The sequence below is a fragment of the Opisthorchis viverrini genome, assembly GCF_000715545.1.
Source record: "Opisthorchis viverrini unplaced genomic scaffold opera_v5_214, whole genome shotgun sequence".
Taxonomy (NCBI): domain Eukaryota; kingdom Metazoa; phylum Platyhelminthes; class Trematoda; order Opisthorchiida; family Opisthorchiidae; genus Opisthorchis; species Opisthorchis viverrini.
In genome coordinates this window covers 352,044-373,187 of record NW_008751869.1, presented here as the reverse complement: position 1 = coordinate 373,187, position 21,144 = coordinate 352,044, and the positions used below count along the sequence as shown (strand labels likewise).

Here is a 21,144-nt window from a genome sequence, read left to right as displayed (position 1 = left end):
GCTGTGGTCTCCTTGGAATGCTTGCAAAAGACCCGCACCAAGCTCTTTCCCTTACCCACCCCTTTCTCTTCTTTTAACTATAAGGTTAAAATGAAATTAGATGAACTTCGTGACTGTGCAGTGGTAAAACATCATTTTCAACACTGTAGCTTCCGTCTCCGATGACGATGAGCTGGGGACCACTTTCCTTGAATGCGATCCGATCCATATGTGAATCATGTTCCCTTCGATCGGAAAATGACCCACAAAGTATGAAATCGAGGGGAGAGTTATTTTCCTTCTAACAACTCTTCCTGCCATCTCTGTGCCAGCAAATAAAGCCATCTCTTCTATTCAAAGGTCAAGACCAAATCCGCTGGCTAAAGCTAGGGACTCGGTTCCTTCGAAGATTTGAGAGTTAGAAGTTTCTCGGCTTTGATCATCAAGGTGTGAGAAAGAGCCAAGACTGAAGCGAAAAATTTCTGCAAAAGATAAAACATATAGCTAGACAAAGATCATGGCAACCTCGGAGGAGAGAGAATTCATAAGAAGGTTGGGGGTAGCGAAAGCCTTCGAAGTGAAACCTAACATGCTCAAGCCTACTACTTATTGATACGTCACACATAAAGAGCTATGGTACAAATTAAGGCTATTCACACCGAGTTTGATGCTAACGCGGTCAGGTAGTTTGAACATGGGGAAACAAATTTAAAGAAAAGAAACAATCCTTTCGTGGGTAGGCCTGTTGCTTAATACTTTGGTCAAGTTGCGGGCTGAGATGAAGGAACTGGTAATCCAAATAACTGGAAGGGACGCTACAATACTTTCAAGAAGACATCATGAGCAGAAGTTCCCTGTGAATTTAAATAGAGGATAGCGTGAGTCACTGTCCAGAATGAAGGTAAACGCTCAATGTTACTCGAAGGAAGAACGAATGCTGAGCTGCTGTCAGGTTGCCCAAGTCGAAACAGTAGCAATCGAGATAAAGACGCCAGGTTCCATCCATGGGCTTTCCGGTCAGTAAATTCGAGCTTTGACCACTGAGCCATCTTAAGCGCAGTGAGGCGAGCTGAAGCCAATCCGACTGGAATGGTCCAAACAGCCTGGACAGGTGTATTGGCACAGTGTGGGATGCGTTTCTGAAATGATACGTGTAATCTCAACACAGTTTTCTATCCAAGTGGCTTTCCAGTTTTGATAACCAGGTAGAAAATCACTTGATATAAAAGCGGATGATCACTGCGTCCATGAACTAGGCGAAACTGGTAGGTGAATCGATCGACACATACATGCTTATTTTTCTCCGAACAATACTACCCAACTCCACAAAACGAGAATACTTCTACATTTTGTACCCTAACAGAGGGCCACAAGGTACTTTTTGAACAAACAAAATGCCCCCGGGACTACGGGACGCAGAAGGGCAATATGCGATTCATAGTGACAAATGCTAGACCGATGCGTGTCAAATGAAGGCCGGCAACTATCGTCCGTTTAAGCGGCACTGTTCAGCAGCGGAAAAGGGAGACATGCGCATGTAGGCCTCAATCCAGACGCAACTCACACACGACTACTTGAACGTATAAATTGCTGTCTGCTTCAATGTCCATACAATCTGGCGCGTGCTCCCATCTCTGTGACTGATTATTTCGAGGGGCTGGGCAAGGCGGTCGGATTCGTCAAGTGTTCTTTCCCGTGGCGTGACTTTTAAAATAAAGACTGAGGGTATGAATAGGCACGCAATCAATCCGGTTTTCGCGAACACAATCATTTGCTACGAGGAAGACCGCGGTTAGGAAATGCAAAAAGTGCTCATGTTTTTCTTCGGGTGTTTATCCGAAATAGGAAATGGATTTTAATACAACCCTTCCTGTTTTGTGTACCCTTGTCCTTTATTTTTCTTCCCGAGAGAAATGAGTGTAACTCGTTTTGTATTCGTTCTTCACTCGACAGGATTACTGATGAATTCGACCTTTTGCATAGGGACTTTGTTCCCAGAGGTCACGCCAACAAACGGTTGATCGTTAGGTGTTTTTGAGAATAGTTCAGTAGTACGCCAATTTGTAAAGAACCACATGTTTTAGCCAGCCTGTGGTGAACAGTAGAGCATTTGTTCCCCTTCCGCGAATCCCGTCAAACCGATGTTTTCTAACTCCGGTGAGACCTATCATTTTGAGTATGTTCACAATTAATGTTCAGTTGAATTTTTAGCAACTGTTTTGATCCCTTTCGTTCAACTTTACTCGATCTCCCTATCCAGCAGAAAGCTGGTTTTGTCCTAAGTATGGACACTGGCATTATTAGACGAGTAATGATCACGTGCTCAAACCCACAGATCCCACTGTTACATTCATGGTTCATGGGGTTGCAGCACGAGAAGCCACCTCATTTATTCCCGAAATCACGCCGTCTTCCACAATGTCCCTTTGCAATCAGTGCTTTGCACAGCGAGCAATTCGGCTTCAATGTCATCATCATAATCATAATCATCATCATCATCATCATCGACAGCATATCATCGGTGTTCAGCACCGATGCATCACTGCCGTACAACCATGATTTACTTCAAAACTTTATTGTGAAAAAAACAGTAAAGGTGAACGGAAAAGGGACTTAGTGCTAGCTCACTACAATCGTTCCGAGGTGCCTACACCTTCAGACACTCATTCAGACAATCTGGATAGAAACTGATAACAAGAACGCCATTCACCCCGGTTGGCAGTCATACCCTGCAGCATCTCCAACTAGACATTGTGGGGGTCACGTGGTCTCCATCCTGGAAGGCGAGTAGCACAGGTAGCACCCAAGCGTTTCGCAATCTCCTTAATACCCCTCTGCCAGGTCAAGAGTTGCTCACCTCTCTGCTTCCGCCACTGAGGGGGGCATGGAAAACAGCACTCTCTTCGGNGTCTTCGGCAAACGATGGTTCGGCGTAAGCAATACATGTCCCAACCAAAGTAGCTTCTGGTGCTGGTATCTTGCCGTCTATGAATCAATTTCCCGGGATGACATAAAGAAAAACCCTCCTTTTGTCTAAGTGTAGAGCTCAAAATTTTGAGGCGTTTTATCAACCAAAAAGTGGACTATTATGGGAGAAGCAGGCTCAAATGACGTTTCATGCGGGATTCTGCTGTGACCTACGTGTTATGCTGAATAATAGTCTGAGAAATGACGGAAATTCTGTCAGTCTATCTGAAAATCTAGTCTCATTTTTTAACATGCCACAGGGTGTGTCTGTTCAAACTCATTCACCTTCAACGGACACACCCGAATAACTATTCTTTCCATTTGAAAAATGCAGTAATTTCTACAACAGGAGTGTCTGATTAATTTAGGCTCCAAAAATAATTAGTTTCTGGGTAGTGTTATGCTGTTTGGCCAGAATGAGTATACCGTTAGGCAAGTCTCGAAATTTATGGGTCCAAACTTTGGTGGCATACATAAGAGGCGCTAGTGTACCATCAGGATGCGTTCACAGTAATATCAGCAAAAACGAAGATGTTAGACCGAAAAAAATAATAACCCAAGGAAGTAAAACATAAAATTTATGCTTAATAACATCATAAATCAAATTCAGCTGGGTTTCAGGTGAGTCTAGCCCAAAAAACCAAACTGGTTCGCAGGTGATAATATTTCCCCAATTTCGCGCAATTTGGAACGTTGCCTACCTAACGAGCTTCAGGAAGGGCGAACCCTGTCGTGAGCTGTCGAAAAAAATCAGCAACCTTACGAGTAGTGTGTTACGTCTATTTGCGTACCGCGATATCTTGAAACATGAAATGGCCTGCTGCAGCACATTCAGTTACCTGAAAACATCACAAACGAGAGACTCAGTGAGGTTCTAGATGGGTCTTCTGTCAAAACCCGATTGCTATGCAAATGAGTGTATTTCGCTGAAACTCGTATACTTTTTGTTGTTATTAAAAATTTATATTAAGTAATAGTGAATACAATCGAGTATCATGGCAATCCAACGGCGATATGTGTTTTGTGGAGACTAGGAAAACTTAATGTAGAGTTTACGGGAAAAATAGGAGTAAAAAAGTTCCCAGGATAACCGGGATCAAGTTTTATCCATGAGACACAACATTCAGCCCGGCTGAAGTAGGTGGATGCAGGTTTGTAACGTCAGTGTTGCTAGATACTTTCCTGTGGTCTGCTCAGGGGTGATTTTTAACCAATCAAAGTGATTACTTCCATCTCGGCACTACCATGAGTTTCAGCATTTCACACTTGATCACCCGTAGAAAGTGAAAGTCAATATTCTTGGTGAGCTAAAGGACGCGGTTGATAGTGTGAGACGCAAAAACCACACTACAGTTTCGGATTACTGTATCCTGGAGAATCCCAGGTGTTTTGTTGCAATAGTTGTCTCATCGCTTCCATCCTTGGCAGACTAGTAGACTCGGCCTCGTCTACTTACTAAAATACATACACACTTACCCTATCTACCTACTTAATAACTCTTGCATTAAATATGTTAGTTTAAATGTGTCCACGACCCGTCGGATTTGATTAGCGCCGTTTAGAAGACAGTCATCTTCATTGGATTACTCCGGTTATTCATTCCCGAAGGTGACATGTTCAGGGTGTAGGTGTTATCTTCCAATTGAGAGGGAAGCGAACCACGTAAGAAGTTGACTATGAGCAGTGCTAACCTTTTTAGCATCTGGTTCACACTATAACATGTGCTGGTACTCACTTGACGTCGAGTCTGGGATACGTTTCATGGTTAGAAGGTTGACACGGAATGCAAGAGGAAACCCGCTGAGTTGGACAATGTACTCAAAAATATTCTTGTGACAACTGGGTCTAAATAACCCTGAGTACTGATCGAGAACAATGGTACTCGTCACACCATTGGTGTAGTTCATAACCACTAGTTCATGCTTACTCAGCTGAGAACCATTGCTTCTCCCTTCCAATCAGACAATCTTGGCCCGATCTACCTTGGTATCTTGAACACCAAAGAGTTGCTGAGTAGACCGACACTTGGAGACAACCGCAGTACAAATACTCTCCCTGCGAGATCTTTTCCGGCCGATACCAACACAATCTTCGCTGGACCCAACTGGGAAAAATCTGAACTGACCTTTACAAACAATCTGAGCTTTGGGTTTTCAATGACGTCAGCCGATCTCCGAGATCGATCAATGCAACTGGTCCAAGTGCAAGGATTTTCATCGATCCTACGTGACGTGCGGAGAGAACATACAGCCATCAAAAAGAAGTACAAATATCTCTCAAAATCAATCAGCTTCTTACTTAAGCTCATCCACCCAAACGTGATTCGTACATTTGGAATTTGGTCCGAAGATTCTTCAAGAATGTCATTGCCTTCTCTGGTCAGTGAGTGGCCGAATCAAGGTCCTTTAGACGAATATCTGAAAAAGGTATGATTTGTTTGTTTTCGAAACAAACTGTGAACAAAATGATTCATTCTCAAACCCTGTATAGAGTAGCTCCTTATTTGGAAAGTTTCACGTTATTTTGTGAATTTCTCGCCAAAATTTCACTGAATGGACAAGTTGATATGATCCTTTAAATTCTATGTGTTGGGATGGTCGGAAGAGAGCATTTTCACCACAGTGAACTGAAAGTTGTAAACAAGCCACAAAACAGACCTCATCCACATCAAAGTGAGTCCCAAGAAGGGAGCGGATAACGACTTTCCTTTTTTTTGTGGAAAATATGACCATAAAGATGAAATTAAGGAGCCTTCATCTACTAGCAAAAATCAAAGTGAGCCCCAAGAAGGGAGCGGATAACGACTTTCCTTTTTTTTGTGGAAAATATGACCATAAAGATGAAATTAAGGAGCCTTCATCTACTAGCAAAAATCTTTGTTAAATCTAATTATTAAATTTGTCTTCCGGTTTGGTACGCACTGTCCGGTTTCGGACAAACTTCAAAGTATAGAGATTGTCTTGACATCATCAGCGATAGTAGATTTATGTGTAAGTGTAAGACACCGCAAATCAGTTCACTTGCCTCCTGAATCCACCTGAATTGCAGTGACTAATGGGTATGTGTGTGTGTGATTACCTTTTGCCTCACCCTTCGTTCTTCTTGGGGTAAACATGTATTTTTCCAGACTGGCCACCTATAGACTTTCATTACAGCTTTCCGAATAACCTCGTTTCGTTTCCATAGCTACGTCCTGTTTGGACATCCATTTGGACAGATCGACACTAATTGTTTGATAATGTCTTCCACAGCGTAAGTACTAACCCGTACTAGTTTAATTGCCCCTCGTTATGTCGACAAAAGTTAAAACTGATTAGATCACGTCACCCTGAAACCCGAAAGATCAACTGAAAAGACTGTAATCTGTCAGCAATTGGTGGTGAACTGGGAGGGGGGAGTTGAAATTTCGTCTTACAATGTACCTCGTTAGTGACGTTAATCTATGCTGAGAAGCTGCACATCCGTTTTATCCATGTCTGGAATCATTAGCAACGTGTGTCTCAAACCACGCAGCTCTTTACCACACAGCTACGTCTTGGGTGACAATAAAGTGCTAAATGTTCCCAGCTGTACGATGCTTCTGGGCTTTACGATACACGATGGCTCCAGATATATGGTGAAATCTCCAGGAGCCCTTTTCATTATGGCCTTACAGCGACTGGAGAGTCCAAAACAGCCTGTCTGACCGGATAAAACACGATTTCCCGGAAGCGCTGAGAGATGCAGTATTGTACTTATGCGTGCCTTCTTTGGAACCGAGTTAACTAGATCAACGCAACAGGAATAAAAGAATAGTTCGAATACCTCATCACGTGACTCCATTCATTTTCACGGGTGAACACTGCTCCGGTTGCGGCAACAAATATTCGCGCTAGCAGTTCCATCTTGGTCGAAAACAATAGCCTAACTTGTTTGGATTGAGATCTGCGGAAACGCTTCTGATTCCTCTATACGCGCCTCATTATCGGTCATCTATGGACTGGCAAACACAGTTCAACTCCAGTTGAATCACGTGTCTCTTTTGAGAAGCCTTTGTTCAGTTGCTGAACGAAACGCCCATTATCAAAGGGGAAAAGGGACATTAGGAAGCGGTATTCTAATTGGCGAAGAGTGTATTTTTAAACAATTTGCCCCGAACTATTCAGTTGTGTTGAAGAACTGAAGCGCGACGTATTATTTCCCAGAAATTGGGTTATGGCTTTTACATGGGGGTGATTTTGGTTGTTGCAGGGCCCGTAGAAGTCGCAACCACATCACACTCGTTTGAACCGTCCTCCCCCAGGGCTGGCTTTATTGGTTCGTGAGTTCACACGAAAGAGAGCTGCACCGAACTTGGACTTATAACAGCTCATCAGCAGCGCGCATAGCCTTGACCTTATCGGATTTTGAACTCCGGACTTCTGACCTAAGAGAAAAGTGTGTCAATACCACTAGATTAGCGTACACTGGACACATCCTAACTATCAGGTCTGATCCGGCGAACATGCGCAGTCAAGTTCACATTAACAGACACGACATCAGCACTGCGGAACTTATCGTAGAATTCACACAATGGCACTGACAGATGGCATCTTTTGATCTGTCATGTGAACTTAACTAGCCCTACGTAGTATGTGGCTTCATCGTTGTGGCTCAATTGATGGGGCACTTGTCAGTTAAGGGAAAGGTCGCAGGTTCGAGCCCCATCCAAAAATATCGTCTTTTGTAGTATGTGCACTTGAGTTTATATGCAAGATTATCCACATTTTCGCTTTTCCTATTACTACTCAAAACTTGTTTCACCCAAAAAGGTTGCAACGCAAACTGTTTACCATTGAAGAGCTTCCTACTAAAGAGAAATACACTCATTTGCAAATCAATTTGGTTTTCACGAGAGACTCAACTAAATTTGTCGTTTATGATATTCTACAGCGGAACGTGCTACACACAGACCGCCTCATGATTCAGTTGGCATGATATTCGATGTATCGCAGTATATTTTCATAAAAGAAACTACTCACAAGGTTGCTGAAGAGTTTTCAGCAACCTTGCGAGTAGCTTCCTTTATGAAAGCTTTCTACTAGCTTTTGGTATGCTCTGTCGGTTCATATTCCCGATCAATGATATCACAGTAGAAGACTCGGCTATCGACAATGCATCTGGTATTGCTCCACCAGCACAACTTGGGGAAGTTAAACGCGATTATGGGCCAAGTGCAAAATGTCTTCTAACCTCCCTAGAAATAACAGGTGTTCTCACGTTTTGTCAAGCAAATCTAGTGAGAACCTGACAGCAAAGATGCTGGATAAGGAGAACAATACCCTCTGATTAGCAACGGTTGATTCTTGCTGGCAAACAACAAAAGGACAGTCGTACGCCAGCTGACTGGAACTTTCAGAAAAGATCAATTTTTCACTAGTTGGCCAATTAATCCGTCTGATGGACTGTTCGGTGTCGCTTTCCACCAGGAATATCCCCTCAGTATGATACTGACCTTCAGAACACTCCACTCTGAGGATTCTTCTCTTATGGCCATTGTTGATAGGCTTCCTCAGAAGTCCACACACCATGATGTGTGGAACTGACTGGAGTATTCGTGACACGTACCACTCTTTAGCTGTTGAGCGGATACCTGACTCCATCAAGAATCCTACTGTTTGGGGTTTCAGGTCCAACAGATCAAGATTTACCCAACCTGCCAGGATCGTAATTTATTCTGTAACAATTAGAAAACCAAGGTTCAACCCGAAACTTCGGGCATCCCACAAGTACACGGAGTTCACATTCAGAATTCGAGTGAAACCGCATTTTTTGTTTAGTTAACAGCCACAGGCCATGCAATTTTGAAATTTTATTAAATTTTCGCTTGAAATGAACATTAGATCAAAGGAGTTTTGTTATGTGATATTCAACGCGCTCCGTCAACCCTGTCGGTGTTTTTGGAGGCGCACCCTGCTGTGTGAAAGCGTGGTTAACAGTGCCAGTTAGTGACTTAGTTACATGATGACAAATTGTTCCTACATGGTAACACAAGTAAAGACAGGGTAGTACACTTCACACATTTGTCACTTATGTTGTAAAGCACTGCTGTCTACAAGAGAGGCCGCATGAACAACTGTGTTATTGAAGTTTTCTCCCCGCCAACGTCAGTCAAACTTATCTTCACAGCATCTAGACTTTATGAAATCAAGGCAAAATGTTGTGGACCGCCAGCATTTTGAATAAATGATAACACAAAGAAAGGAATGGAACTGAACTCTACCTCTGATTGAAGCCGTCCGTGGTGTTCACTCAGGTACATTATGTAATCGGAAAATGTGATAATCATTGGAAACCCTTGAAGACAAGTTTTTGAAAAATGATGCTACGGGCGATATTAGCGACCGAGTTCAGCGAAATCAACGCCCTACCACGTGATATGAAATCCGTGACTGAAGAACGAGGGTAACTATATCCTATTAGAGTGCGACTTGGTAGTTGGCCATTCGTAACAGGACGTTTTGGTCTGAAAATGCTAGCTGAAAGGTCCGAGTTGGAGTTTTCTTTGTGGTTTGTCAGATAAGCACTGTCAGAAACAGTCGTGCCGTACTTCACCACTTTCCTGTGCAGACTGACTTCACTTTCCGGATAAAACCTTCACTGAGAAGTCAAGAAGAATCTACTGTTGTCCGGCTGACAACTTCAAATGTTTAGTATAACAGTTCAATTGGTAGAGAGCATTTGTGTCCCCAGGAAGTCGCCAAAGAGATCTGAGAAGGGAAAAAGCGACTGCCTGACCAAAACGGGGTTCTTCATCGGCCGGGTGTTTCATGTCGAGAAGAGCTGCTCATTGGACTTATCGCAAAACGACCCTTGTTAATTGTTTTACAAGGATATGATGTTTGACCAGATTCAGAAATAGGTTACAAGTTCTGGACAGATTTCTTCCAGTTTTGCTTGCTTGTGTGTAAGAGGTTCCAAGGAACTTGTTGCTTACAGGGAACGGTCAGGTTGGTAATGACCGGTGTTCGCGCAATGGAAGAAGCACTCCGTCACGAAGAGACCTCCACAGAAAGAACATCTAGATGGGAGCAAATTTGTGATGCACTCTTCCCGGTGAAATGGATCCGGGAAGATCTGGCAAGATCCTCTAATATTAGATGGGAGAATGCTTTACACATGGGTCACAACAACTAAGCCTTGCGTTGGTTGACAGTTGTCGCTTTCCAACTAAGTCAGCTGCCCTGAGACAAGTCAGACAAACCAAGCAAGTGAAACTCACTTTGTGGTAGGATACACCTCATTATTTTCTCTTAGTTTTGAGTTGACACCGGGCTATTTTTACCGGCACGCATTTCTGAGCAACAACTTATACTTTTTTAAGAAACCTGAAGTTTTGCGCTGGAACAGGGCAACCGAAAGATTGCGGATTGATTGGTCATGAGGTTGAGCGTACAGGTCAGAGCAAAGGATGCTACAATCGATTATTGACCGAAGACTCAACTATTTGAACAACTAAAGTGACGGTCTAACAAACAGGGGAAGACACAGAATGGTGGTTCGTTCACTCTGAAGAAAAACAATAAATTTCGCATTGCTCAGTAACTTCCAGGCAGCAATTCTTGTTGGTCAGGTGGCCATTGATTTGACCAGCGAGTAGGCCACCTGATCAGCCACCAATGAAAGCACCCGACTAGCACATATTCTGGTACATTTTACCGAGGAATAAGACTGCCCTGTAGGTCTGCAAAATCCATGCATAGACTGATACTGGCGGAAAAAACAACATAGAATTCACGCCCAGATCCGACTTCGGTTTCGTTTTAAGCTGAACCCACCCCCAATGGTGTAATTATGTGAACGTATTGTTACAAGCTGACATGGCACTTACTGGAAGCTCTGTTGTGATTTACAGAATCTGTGCAGGGAATCCGTGATTGTTGGTGATTTCTAATACATTTCTCAACAACGAAATATCATTTCCGTTTCAAATCCGTTTCAAATATCTAACATGCTGTCAAATGAAGATTATGGATTATGTTTCCATGTCCAGTTTTGCATCAAAATTTGTCGCAGTGGTGGACCGTAATTATTCAGTTTGTCTGGTCTTGTTATCTAATCACTTCAGAGGTAGCGGCGAGTTATTAGAACAAGGAACTGCAAAGAACAACATTGCGGGTCCAGTCATATATTCTCTATATATCACCCAAGCAGTAATCCTGATATCTGATAGATGCGCATTTGCTTGTAGCGTGGGATGTCAGGAAGCCAGCGGTATTTGACGTTCGAGAGGATGTAGTGACGGCACACGTCGGTTCTGAAATGTGCAGATATAGAGACTGGTATTACTGAATCCACACGGCACACACAGCACACATTCGCACAGGTCGGGTGACACAGGGAAGAAGACCGGAGCGTGGCAACAACACACGTGTATTCAACTAAAACCGAAACCGGACGTGTCGGGGGTACCAAGCTAGGTCAAGGTCAATCAGGGGAGTGTACAAGAAGGCTACTCTTTCCTGTCGGGGGCTCGTGGTGGCTCGTCCGTCGTACCTGCAATAGGAAGAGGGAGAGGGAGAGGCACACACCAGGTCATATGATAAACGTGCAAGCAGATACAGTCAAGTTTCAACTGCGTTACATGCTCTGAGTTCAACTTAATTGTCATTTTCAAGGTCAGAGCTGCCATCAATTTAAAAAAATGCAGTGAAACAGTGTGTACGATTTCTAGTAAATGCGTTTGTCGTACCCTGCCTCTGGCTGCACCTTATTTCCGTTGATAACAGTCGAAGAATCTCCGCGTGGGGTTTGCACACGGGTTACCACGGAGGTACCCAATTGTTCACAATAATTTAAGTAGGAAAGGATCTCCACGTGATAAAATGTACTTAAGTTGAATGGTTTTTCCTAAACTAAATGCCAGGCATTGTGATTAGTGTTCAAACCGTACCGACCAGAGGAAATATTGTTTCCATCTCTTTTGAGGGTCATGATCACAGCTGATAAATCTTCAGAGCCGAACGTTTTGGTTGCATCTCAGTAAAACCCACACTCTCATGGTCATTTCAGCTGGCCTTCACGGAAAGAGTACAGCTCTACTCTTAGCAAAACGTCACAAAAAAACACGTAGTTTGATCAAGAACTAGGTACCCCTGCCCTCAGGCTCATGTTTATGTTTGAAGTACACTCCATTCTACTCTAAAGCCAAAGATTCTCTTCTCTTTCACGAATAGCTTTATTCACGTCGCCATTAAAATAGCACACATGCAAGCCAACATAAGTGATAAGTCGATTTCGGTTTGAGTGACTGTCGTTCTAATTCTGACCCCACCATGATTTGTGTTCACAACAAGAATAGTCATTGATCCTCACATTCTCTCTCAATCTCAAGCTGCTCAAGTCGAAGGAGGAAACTTCCAAGTCAATGAACCATTGTCAGCTACATCACCGATGCACACATTTGAGAATATCACTGGTTGTGGGCATGCTAATGGATATAATCAACGGGTTGGAGTATTTATTTGGCCAGGGGTATGCTTACGGAGTAAGTGAATTGCAATTGGATGTTTTAAAATTGAATTGCGAAGTACATGATTACATGAATAGTTAGAAATTTGGCAGTATTATCAGGATATCTGATACTATTCAACAGGATTTCTGAGAGGGATTTCTTCTCCAGTAGACCTGCTAAATGTGTCCTGTGAGCTTGGTAATTTTATACCAGCTCAGAAAAAACGTGGGGCCTAAACTCAGCGTTGATCAGACTTATTCTCCAAGAAATTCAATACACCATTGACCGCACTTTCAGTCATTTCAGACGAGGCTTTTTGAGGGTCCCAAGCCGCCGAGTTTAAATGGCAGCACATGTGAAAGTCAATCCATATACGCTTATCAAAACGCCAGAAGGCTAGAGTCGCAAACAAAAGAAAACCTGTCAATGCGATCTCGTGTGAATGACAGCCAACCTTGACTTTTTGCAAGTGAAGTCTCAGCAACCGGGGGGTTAGTGGAGACTTGACTGAAGTTCGCTTTTGGTTCAGGGTCAGGACACAATGGTGCCTACCTCTAAAGAAGATTGAAACTGTTTTCAATCAACTGAAACACGTCTGGAACCGATTGACAAGTCTGAAACCAAGACTGAGGTTGCTCCAACAAACGTTAATTGATTGATTTAGGCCTAAATCCCTGGCCAGAAGAAGTAGAACATTACTGTGAGCCCCTACGGTGTTGTTGGCTGATCACGTAACATTTAGTCCTACATAAACAATGCCACTAATTCTTTAATATTATTCATTTTATTCTACTTTGCTCGTATTGAGACATACAAGTTTGAACGAAATGGATTTATCCGACAAAAATGTTTTTCTCACTAGCTGGTTCAAAAGACAATATGGCCAGATGAAGGTGGACTGATCATGTGAGGTTTTGCTCACTTGGTAACTAGCGCCAATTTGAGGGGAAAAGGTAGATTAACAGACTATATTTACAAGCCCACATTTTGTCTAATCAAAGATACATGGCTTTATCAGTATCAAGTCCTGCGTGAATACCAAAATGATGAAGTGACCCACAGGGTTCAGAATCCCAATGTCAGATGTCCTGCGCAGAGACATTTCGTTCACAGCTCGACTATTACCCCTATGATGTCAAGTATTCATACGAGTGGACCTTCCATCTGAGAAGTCATCACTTCTGCAGCCAATCAAAACGTGTGACCAATTGACATGGTGATATATCCTGTCTAAGAGCGAGTTAGTCACACTTCTGATCGATCGATCGTGATCCAACGGTTGTTTGTTCAAACTACTGGCCGGATTGTCTCGGGTTTGTGGCATATCCGTGAGTATTACATCCATGAGCGTATTACATTGGAACGGATGGCAAGATTAGATCGTATGAAATTAGAAAAGTGAGGTGGACAAAATTGATAAAATAAACAAGGGAAGTATAAAACAAAGTGTATATGGGCTACGATGGAATGAGAATGCAGGTCACGTGAATTTCGAGACAAATGGGGCTGTAATATCCAGTTCAAAGAGCTACCGAATGTCACCAACAAGACATTTTGCCCGTGCAAAGGTAGTATAGAAGATGGATACTGACAGTCTCGGCAGCTTTCAGGATGTAGCCGTAGTTGGGTGTAAGCATAACTTTATGCGATGCTGAGAGGTTCGCAATTAAAAAGAATATTGGGAGTTCAGGTAGCTCAGCAGAACGACCATGTTGATAGGTTTTATGTGACTGCTAGTATCCGTCGGATGTTTCGTTGTTGAACTCTTGGGGCTACCAGTGTCTGAATTCTGGGGCCATTTGGTCATATGTTCTGTTCTGGTGTCTCATGATTTGGCCGGTATATCTCTATCTGCAGGAACAATCGGACTGTTAGATGGCCTTAGTTTTGACCAGCAGAGGCGACGGGTCTGTGTCAAGGAAACAAGTGGCGTTCCGAAAAATAGCAAGGGCTGCGTGGCATTCGAAAGCCGATAAAAATTGTACCATTTTGGGGGGGTTTGAATCATGTAAAACAACGTCTCGTTCTTCAGTTGTAATAAACTCAGTTGGGTGTCCAGCTTTGATTAAAATATCCCGCTCTCCAAGGTCTTGCGCTGTGGTTTCATAAACTCTATTAGAAAAGAGTTGCAACCGGTATCTGTTACGGGTGGACTGGTGCAAGTTTTCTGGAGTACATATACCGTCCGGATCGCATGGACTTTCTGTGGAAGCTAAGGGCGAAAGGACCACCCTAACGGTAGATCAGCAAGACATCAAGGAATTGCATGCTGCTAAATGTTCACCGAAGAAAATTACCTGATATTGCAGCTTGCTTGTCGTGGCCAGACGTAGGATCTTCCAACCAAATTTAGAAGAGTTGAGAATAAGTTTGTAACCACGTTCTTCGGGGCATAACTGTATGAAGGAGGCGCCACCAAGCTATTGCGCCGCTTTCATCTACTTTAGCCCAGCAAGTTGACATACTGACGAAGTCTTTCATACTTGGGTTATAAAAGATAACTTTTGAAAATTATCAATAGTTGAATAAACACATGTTTTATTGTCTGATAGTGTCCATAATTTATGATGTTGGAAATGAGGCAACATGAGCGAGTCATTGTAACTCATTTTATCAGTCTTATTCATCCCGAATTTCTCCTGTAGGCTGTAAAACGCCCCACATCCGAAGCAGTGTAGAGTGGTTTCCTTTGACTACTACAAATGGTTTTATTACACGTCATTAAAAGGCATCTGTTGCTTCGGGTTTCTACCACACCTCTCAGAGTTTTTAAAATTTCAATTCATTGGATGAACGGCTCTCTAGACCAGCATGTCACCCACAAGTTCACGCCTGATTCGCGGAACCTCGTTTTCACCACAAAGTCGTTACAATTCTGGCGAAGTACGCTCATTTGCATGCCGAATAGTAACTTAAATAAAAATTAAAGCTCAATAACAGCATAAACGGGAGATTCAGCTCGGTTTCAGGCAATTCTCTCGCCAAAACCAGATTAGAAAGCAAATTCGTGCAATTTGGGTTCACGAAGAACATAGGATTGACCAAAAGTCGAGGAATGTCCCTACCTGATGAGCCCCAACGTGGACGAGACTGGTCATGGGCTGTCGAGGAGTTTTCAGCAACCACGAGGGGAGTGTAATACGTTCAATGCTACATTTCAACTCCACGTTTCAATTCCATTTTGGCAGTATATTTTTTTCTAGTTCCACTCACCAAACCACATGCCTACACTTCTGGGTCTAGATGTGAAACAGAAACGGATCAATTTTAAATGAACTTACCCACATACACTGCTTCGTAAATTGTAGAACTTTAATTCATCTCTGGTACTACTGGATGATCAGCTACGTTGCAAACTTCAAGTTGTCGTGTACTGCGAACCTCTTCATATGCATTCATCCAATGGGACGACGTATGTACCGCCCGAATTCAAGCATTTTGATGAATCTGAAAAAGAACTGAACAGGAATGAATCGCCCATTTTTGCAACCCTACTGGTGAGTCACCATGAACTGGCCTCGTTTTTTGTTCGGAACCAAAAGAATACTTCTATCTTAGCTGGAGTGGCTTGATAGTAGTAAGTATAAAAAACCGGTCTCATGCTTCCTACCTATACAGCAATTCTAGAACCTCTTCTAGTGAGCTGTAGTCAGAGGGGGGCGATTTGAATTTCGCCAACTCGATGACAGTGATAGCCTGTTTTTGGTTAGAAGCTTAAAAACGAAGAAGTATTGTTTGCTATCCTCAATAGTTCAGGAATCAAGAGAACACTGCACTACTGGCAGCGAATGCAAATTCGATGGACTACGCCTATCGGTGACCTGCAGAAAAGGGACGAAAATAAAAGTGGACTGAGAAGAGTCATCGGTAACCTCATGAGTAGTGTGTTCCGTCAGGAAAATGACCCATCTATCGAGAGTACAGGCGACAGGTTTTGGCAAAAAGACTTTCGCATGACTGAGCATCTGATTAATCGACTTTTTGTCTTTTCTGAAAGAAGTTCCAACAAGCACATGCCCAGCTGTGTTGTGTTTATGCGGGGCCTCTATCTTCAAAAGAAACTGGACGCAGGCGCGCTAGCAGTTATTCTTGCTAAAATTGTGGTCTACACTGAGAAACGTTTAAGGGCTTGAAAAGGATAATGAAATGGTGCAGACATCTGCTCACTCAAAGACGGCGAGTAAATCCCTGGACTGCTTGGTTTAGTCGAAAAGAGGGCACCGAGATTATTCTTGATTTGGATATTCGTTAAGGGAACTCGAAGTACATTCGAGCCAGTTTTTAATGGCCACTGAAATAACGATGACATTTTCCGCTACTCGATAACTGACTGGCACTCAGATCATCGACCAAATTGTATTCCACACAGGCGTGTAAAGTTACCATAATCCGTGACAATCCAACAGGAGATTAAATGACAAGCGTTTTTCATTCCTCAACTATGCATGAATTTCCTTCCCATTGAGAAGTTAGCCCGATCCATCTGAACAGTCCTCGACCTTTTTCGATGAAAGAAACTACTTGCAAGGTTGCTGAAAACTCTTTCTTAGTGGACAACCAGTTTTGCTCTTCTTGGGATTTATCAGGTAGGCTTAGTCCCCAGGTCCCATGTGATCTACTTGAACCCCATTGGTCCAGATTACGAAGAGTATACTCATTTGCATAAGAATTCGGTTTTCACTAGAGACTTAACTGAATCTCTTGTTAATGATATTCCTCAACTGACTGTACACAGGCCACCTCATGTTTCAGTTGGCACGATATGCGAGATATCTCAGTATATTTCAACCACAGGAATTATTCACAAGGTTGCTGAAAACTCTTCGACAACCCACAACCGTTCTCGCCATTCTTGAGGTTCATCATCTGGGTATTTTCCCCGAGTTTTCGTTAAATTTATGTTTTACTGGAGCCCAAATTGTAAGCGATTCGTGAAATGAATAGTAAGTGAAGCATTCATTCGAGAGCATGGTCCATTCGAACTACAAAATACTCGGCCAAATAGTTCATTGGCCTACAGTGGAGTCAGTCATTTGAGGAATATTCAGTTATCACTACTGAGAAACATTCCTGCAAATCAACTATCTGATCATCAACTACCGTCTGCGTTAAGTGGAATGTGCTGTCATGCACTTGTACAACGATTTCAAATGTCCCAAAGGTTGTCTGTATTCGTAAAAACAAGCCCATCTCGCGTAACAGATATAGAATCGACGCCTTCCATAAATTCATGGCAAGATTTCACGTTGACATCACAGTTCGTTTCCTGTCCTGGAACAATGATTCTGGTGAGATCGCACCAAACGGGAAAAGCCCTGGAAGTTCCACTCTTAGTAGAGCTCATTAGCAGCCTTGTCCGTGTTGGGGTCTGAACTCAGAACACTCGACGTGCGAAACAGGCGTGTTACCACTACTCCACCAGCGCACGCACACTTCGCTTCTCAGCAGGAGCACGTGTTTACGCCCAAGCGATTCGGCTGGTTCCCCCGACGACTCGAACACGATGACCCAGTAAATGCATTAGTGCATATTCGATGATGGTCATAACACAAATCAGAAGGTATATGCACTAATAAAAGTTTGAAGCATGGTTGACAGTGGTGGGTTGCAACACGTATAAAAATAAATACAATGCGAAATGGGAGCAAATTGAAAAAAGGAACTTATCGTCTGTGAGAGTTCCTTGATGAAAGTCCGAACGGCGGGAACGTGTTTTCTCCGCAGTGCGACTGCTATACGTGTCCCATAATTGTCCGTAGACTGTGGAGTGTGACTGACTTCCAGCTCCCTGCGCGCGTGCTCGAGTCTGAGTGTGCTGACTGTGTTCGGTTTCCCCATATGTAGGTCCCAGTGCGTGTACGTGGGCGCGTCAGCACATGAGTGGTTGCTACGCTCACTAGACAGCACAGACAATCGATGTCCGACGAGTCAGCTTAATGTGACATGGTTTTTGAGTATGAAAAAAGACAAGTCTCGTGAACCAGAGAACGACTGTGAGCTGAACAGTCAAATATGTGGGTGACTAGGTCGCTACAAATGTCACATGTCGACCGACGGCCCCACCTGTCAGGGCTTCAAAGTCAAGTAGTTCCAGGGACATTTTGGAACCTGATGTACCACTTGTGGTTAGTTGATGGTGGTTGCCAGATCTGCAAAATTCACGTTCGAATCACCCTCTTTTGCACAGTCCTTGTGTTATCTTGGAACAGTTCTTCTGGTGAGTCCACACCTAAGGGGAGGAAGCAAGGCTCGAAGTTCGCTCGTGTTAGAGCCCGTCAACCCTACTAGGGTTTAAACTCTGGATATCTAAGTTGCAAAGTGAGCTTAGCCATCTCCCACCACAGTTTTCCAAATAAAAGTGGGACCACTATATATGGTTATTATTACAATTCGTCATTGCTTGTTCTTGTGACCTTTATTGTCGTCTGTTATTGCAATTACAAGGTCACTATGAACCTTTTTTCTGTTTTCAGCTTAATAACCAATATGTACCTAATGAAATCAACAACTCAACCAAGTGCGAATTATCTCCAAGTCCCACACAGCCCCCAAGCCTCCCGAAAGAATCACACTGTGTTTCTCTTACTCAGCTGCACTTAATACTATGTGAACGATTGACCCCGAAAAGCATGTGCGATCTGGAATGCAAACAACATGGGAGTTCTTGTACTTTCAATGCTGGAAACACATTTGTTCGAATGAAAGCAGAGGATATTTTGGCCTTTGGACGAATACAAATAGAACTACTTCTTGCTCACTTGATTTTGAAGGACGAACCATTGTTGAATGACTGTGCGATTGTTTCTGCTTCTCCCTCGCCTTTTGTACCCTGTAAACTTCGTTCCCACGGTGAACTACAACAGGTTGGAACCGCACCCGTAGTTGACTCAAATGGTTATTTTTACAACTTACAACACCCAGAAGATTCTCGGCAGGTTTACGAACACCCAGTGCCAATATTCTTTATGAAACCTGTACATTCGAATCCACTCACAACATCAAATCACGTGACACTATGGAATTTACATGACTTCGGGGCTTTTTGTACCCTATTACGCGAAGCTTATCCCACACTTGACCTGGAAACCATGCTCCAACAATGTTATCCAAAATGCCCTTGTTGGAAGGTGAATATCGATCAAGTTAGCAACGTTTGTCGAACGATATTTTCCGAATTGAAAGAAAGCAGTCCTTGTAAGTAAAGTTAGCCTGTGTACCTTTCATCCAATTGCATCGAAAATTCAAATAGCATATCAAATTTCCCATCTTACAGTCCAGAACTTAGTTTGTCAAAAACAGGGCTACTTTGCTGCTTCGGTTGGTTAGCACTGCATTCCCGTCAGGTGACCCTTCTCAGCTCATGAAACTCACTGGTGATAAAAGTCCACCGAGGGTTCTCAATTTCACTTTATTCCTAAGCGAGAATTCGATTACTTTTACTGTGTTCTGGTAAATACTTCGAGCTTAGAACAAAGTTTCAGTGTGAATGCGTACCAATAAGGTAAATCTTTGAAAAAAAACAAGACCAGCTGATCTTGTAAAGTATCCGGAATGTGAGCGTGGACAGTCACTTTATTTGGAATAAGCATTACTCGACGAATGATATGCAAGCCAGGTAAGGAAACTGATCAATGACTGACTGGCAGACCTCCCGTTTGTTGCGACCAGACAGCTGGAAGAGGAGAAGATTCCATTCCAGCATGAATGAAATATAACCCAACTAGCAATCACTACTGGTGTGCACCTCCTGGTGCCCTGGTACAGTTAGACGTAGCATTTGTCTCCGTTCAATACTAATTACTGAAATATCGGACTGTGGCATATATGGTTATTTAATCGAGTGTTCCCGACTTTTCTGAAAAATTACGATGATGGTACTTGGTAGAAGAAGCCCAAATAACTGTCCGTTCGGTCTGTAAAACCGTCGGTTTTATTACAGCTCCAAATATGGACTGGCATGCTTGCACCCAAGACTGTCTGTTGCCCTTTTTGTGGTGACCCGTTCGTGAAACCTACACCTACCGAAAATTTTTCTATTTAATGGTGTAACGGGGGCATGTGAGTAGTATGCTTTCTTCTTGTAAATTTGCTTTGCGTCTCTCTCTCTCTATTGCGGAATTTGTGGAGTCGCTTTGTAACATTTGCTTGAATTTGAACAACAATCAATGAATATCTAGGAAAGTTCAGAAACACGCGTTCAAAGAGAAGGTGGATGTTCAGTTTTTGTAAACAAGATGCATATGAGAGTTTTGCTTCCCTGTCCAGTAGTCTGTAACTGATCAGTTGGTATTTCCTAGTAAATGACTTCTCTTTTCTATGGTAATTCTAGGGTATATTTTTAGCTTTCGAACCCTTAAGGTGAGTTCATTAAGAGAGACTAAGTACGATTTCGAACACAAAAGCTGCCGCACACTAGCCGCACCATATATAGTCATTACCTATTCCGGAGTAAGGGTTTTTTGTAATCCTGGGTTGCCAGTGAGTAGAAGTCCGAATACTAAGTAGAACGGATTCCATGTAGATTCGATGGAATATGTGAAGGCGGTCGTCGGCTTTAGGTAAACGTCTGAAGGTAATCAGCTTCAAGCGGCACAGTCCAAAAGTGATATATATATATAAAGAAAAGAAAGAAAGCGTTCACCTGTAGCACCCTTCCGGTGCCTAGCTGCCATGCCTTCCGAAGGAAGCACGAGGGCTGGGATACTGCCAGGTTGCCCAAGCCTAGA

General features: G+C 43.0%; 1 protein-coding gene across 1 annotated transcript; it reads left to right on the top strand.

Annotated features, from left to right (window-relative positions):
- Positions 1-4,865: 4,865 nt before the first annotated feature.
- On the top strand, positions 4,866-19,620 carry T265_08336 (hypothetical protein; the record flags this gene model as incomplete). Its single annotated transcript, XM_009174104.1, has 3 exons — positions 4,866-5,372; positions 15,727-15,915; positions 18,892-19,620. The coding sequence occupies 3 exons, from the start codon at positions 4,866-4,868 to the stop codon at positions 19,618-19,620; spliced, it is 1,425 nt and encodes a 474-aa protein (XP_009172368.1).
- Between the last annotated feature and the right edge of the window lie 1,524 nt (positions 19,621-21,144).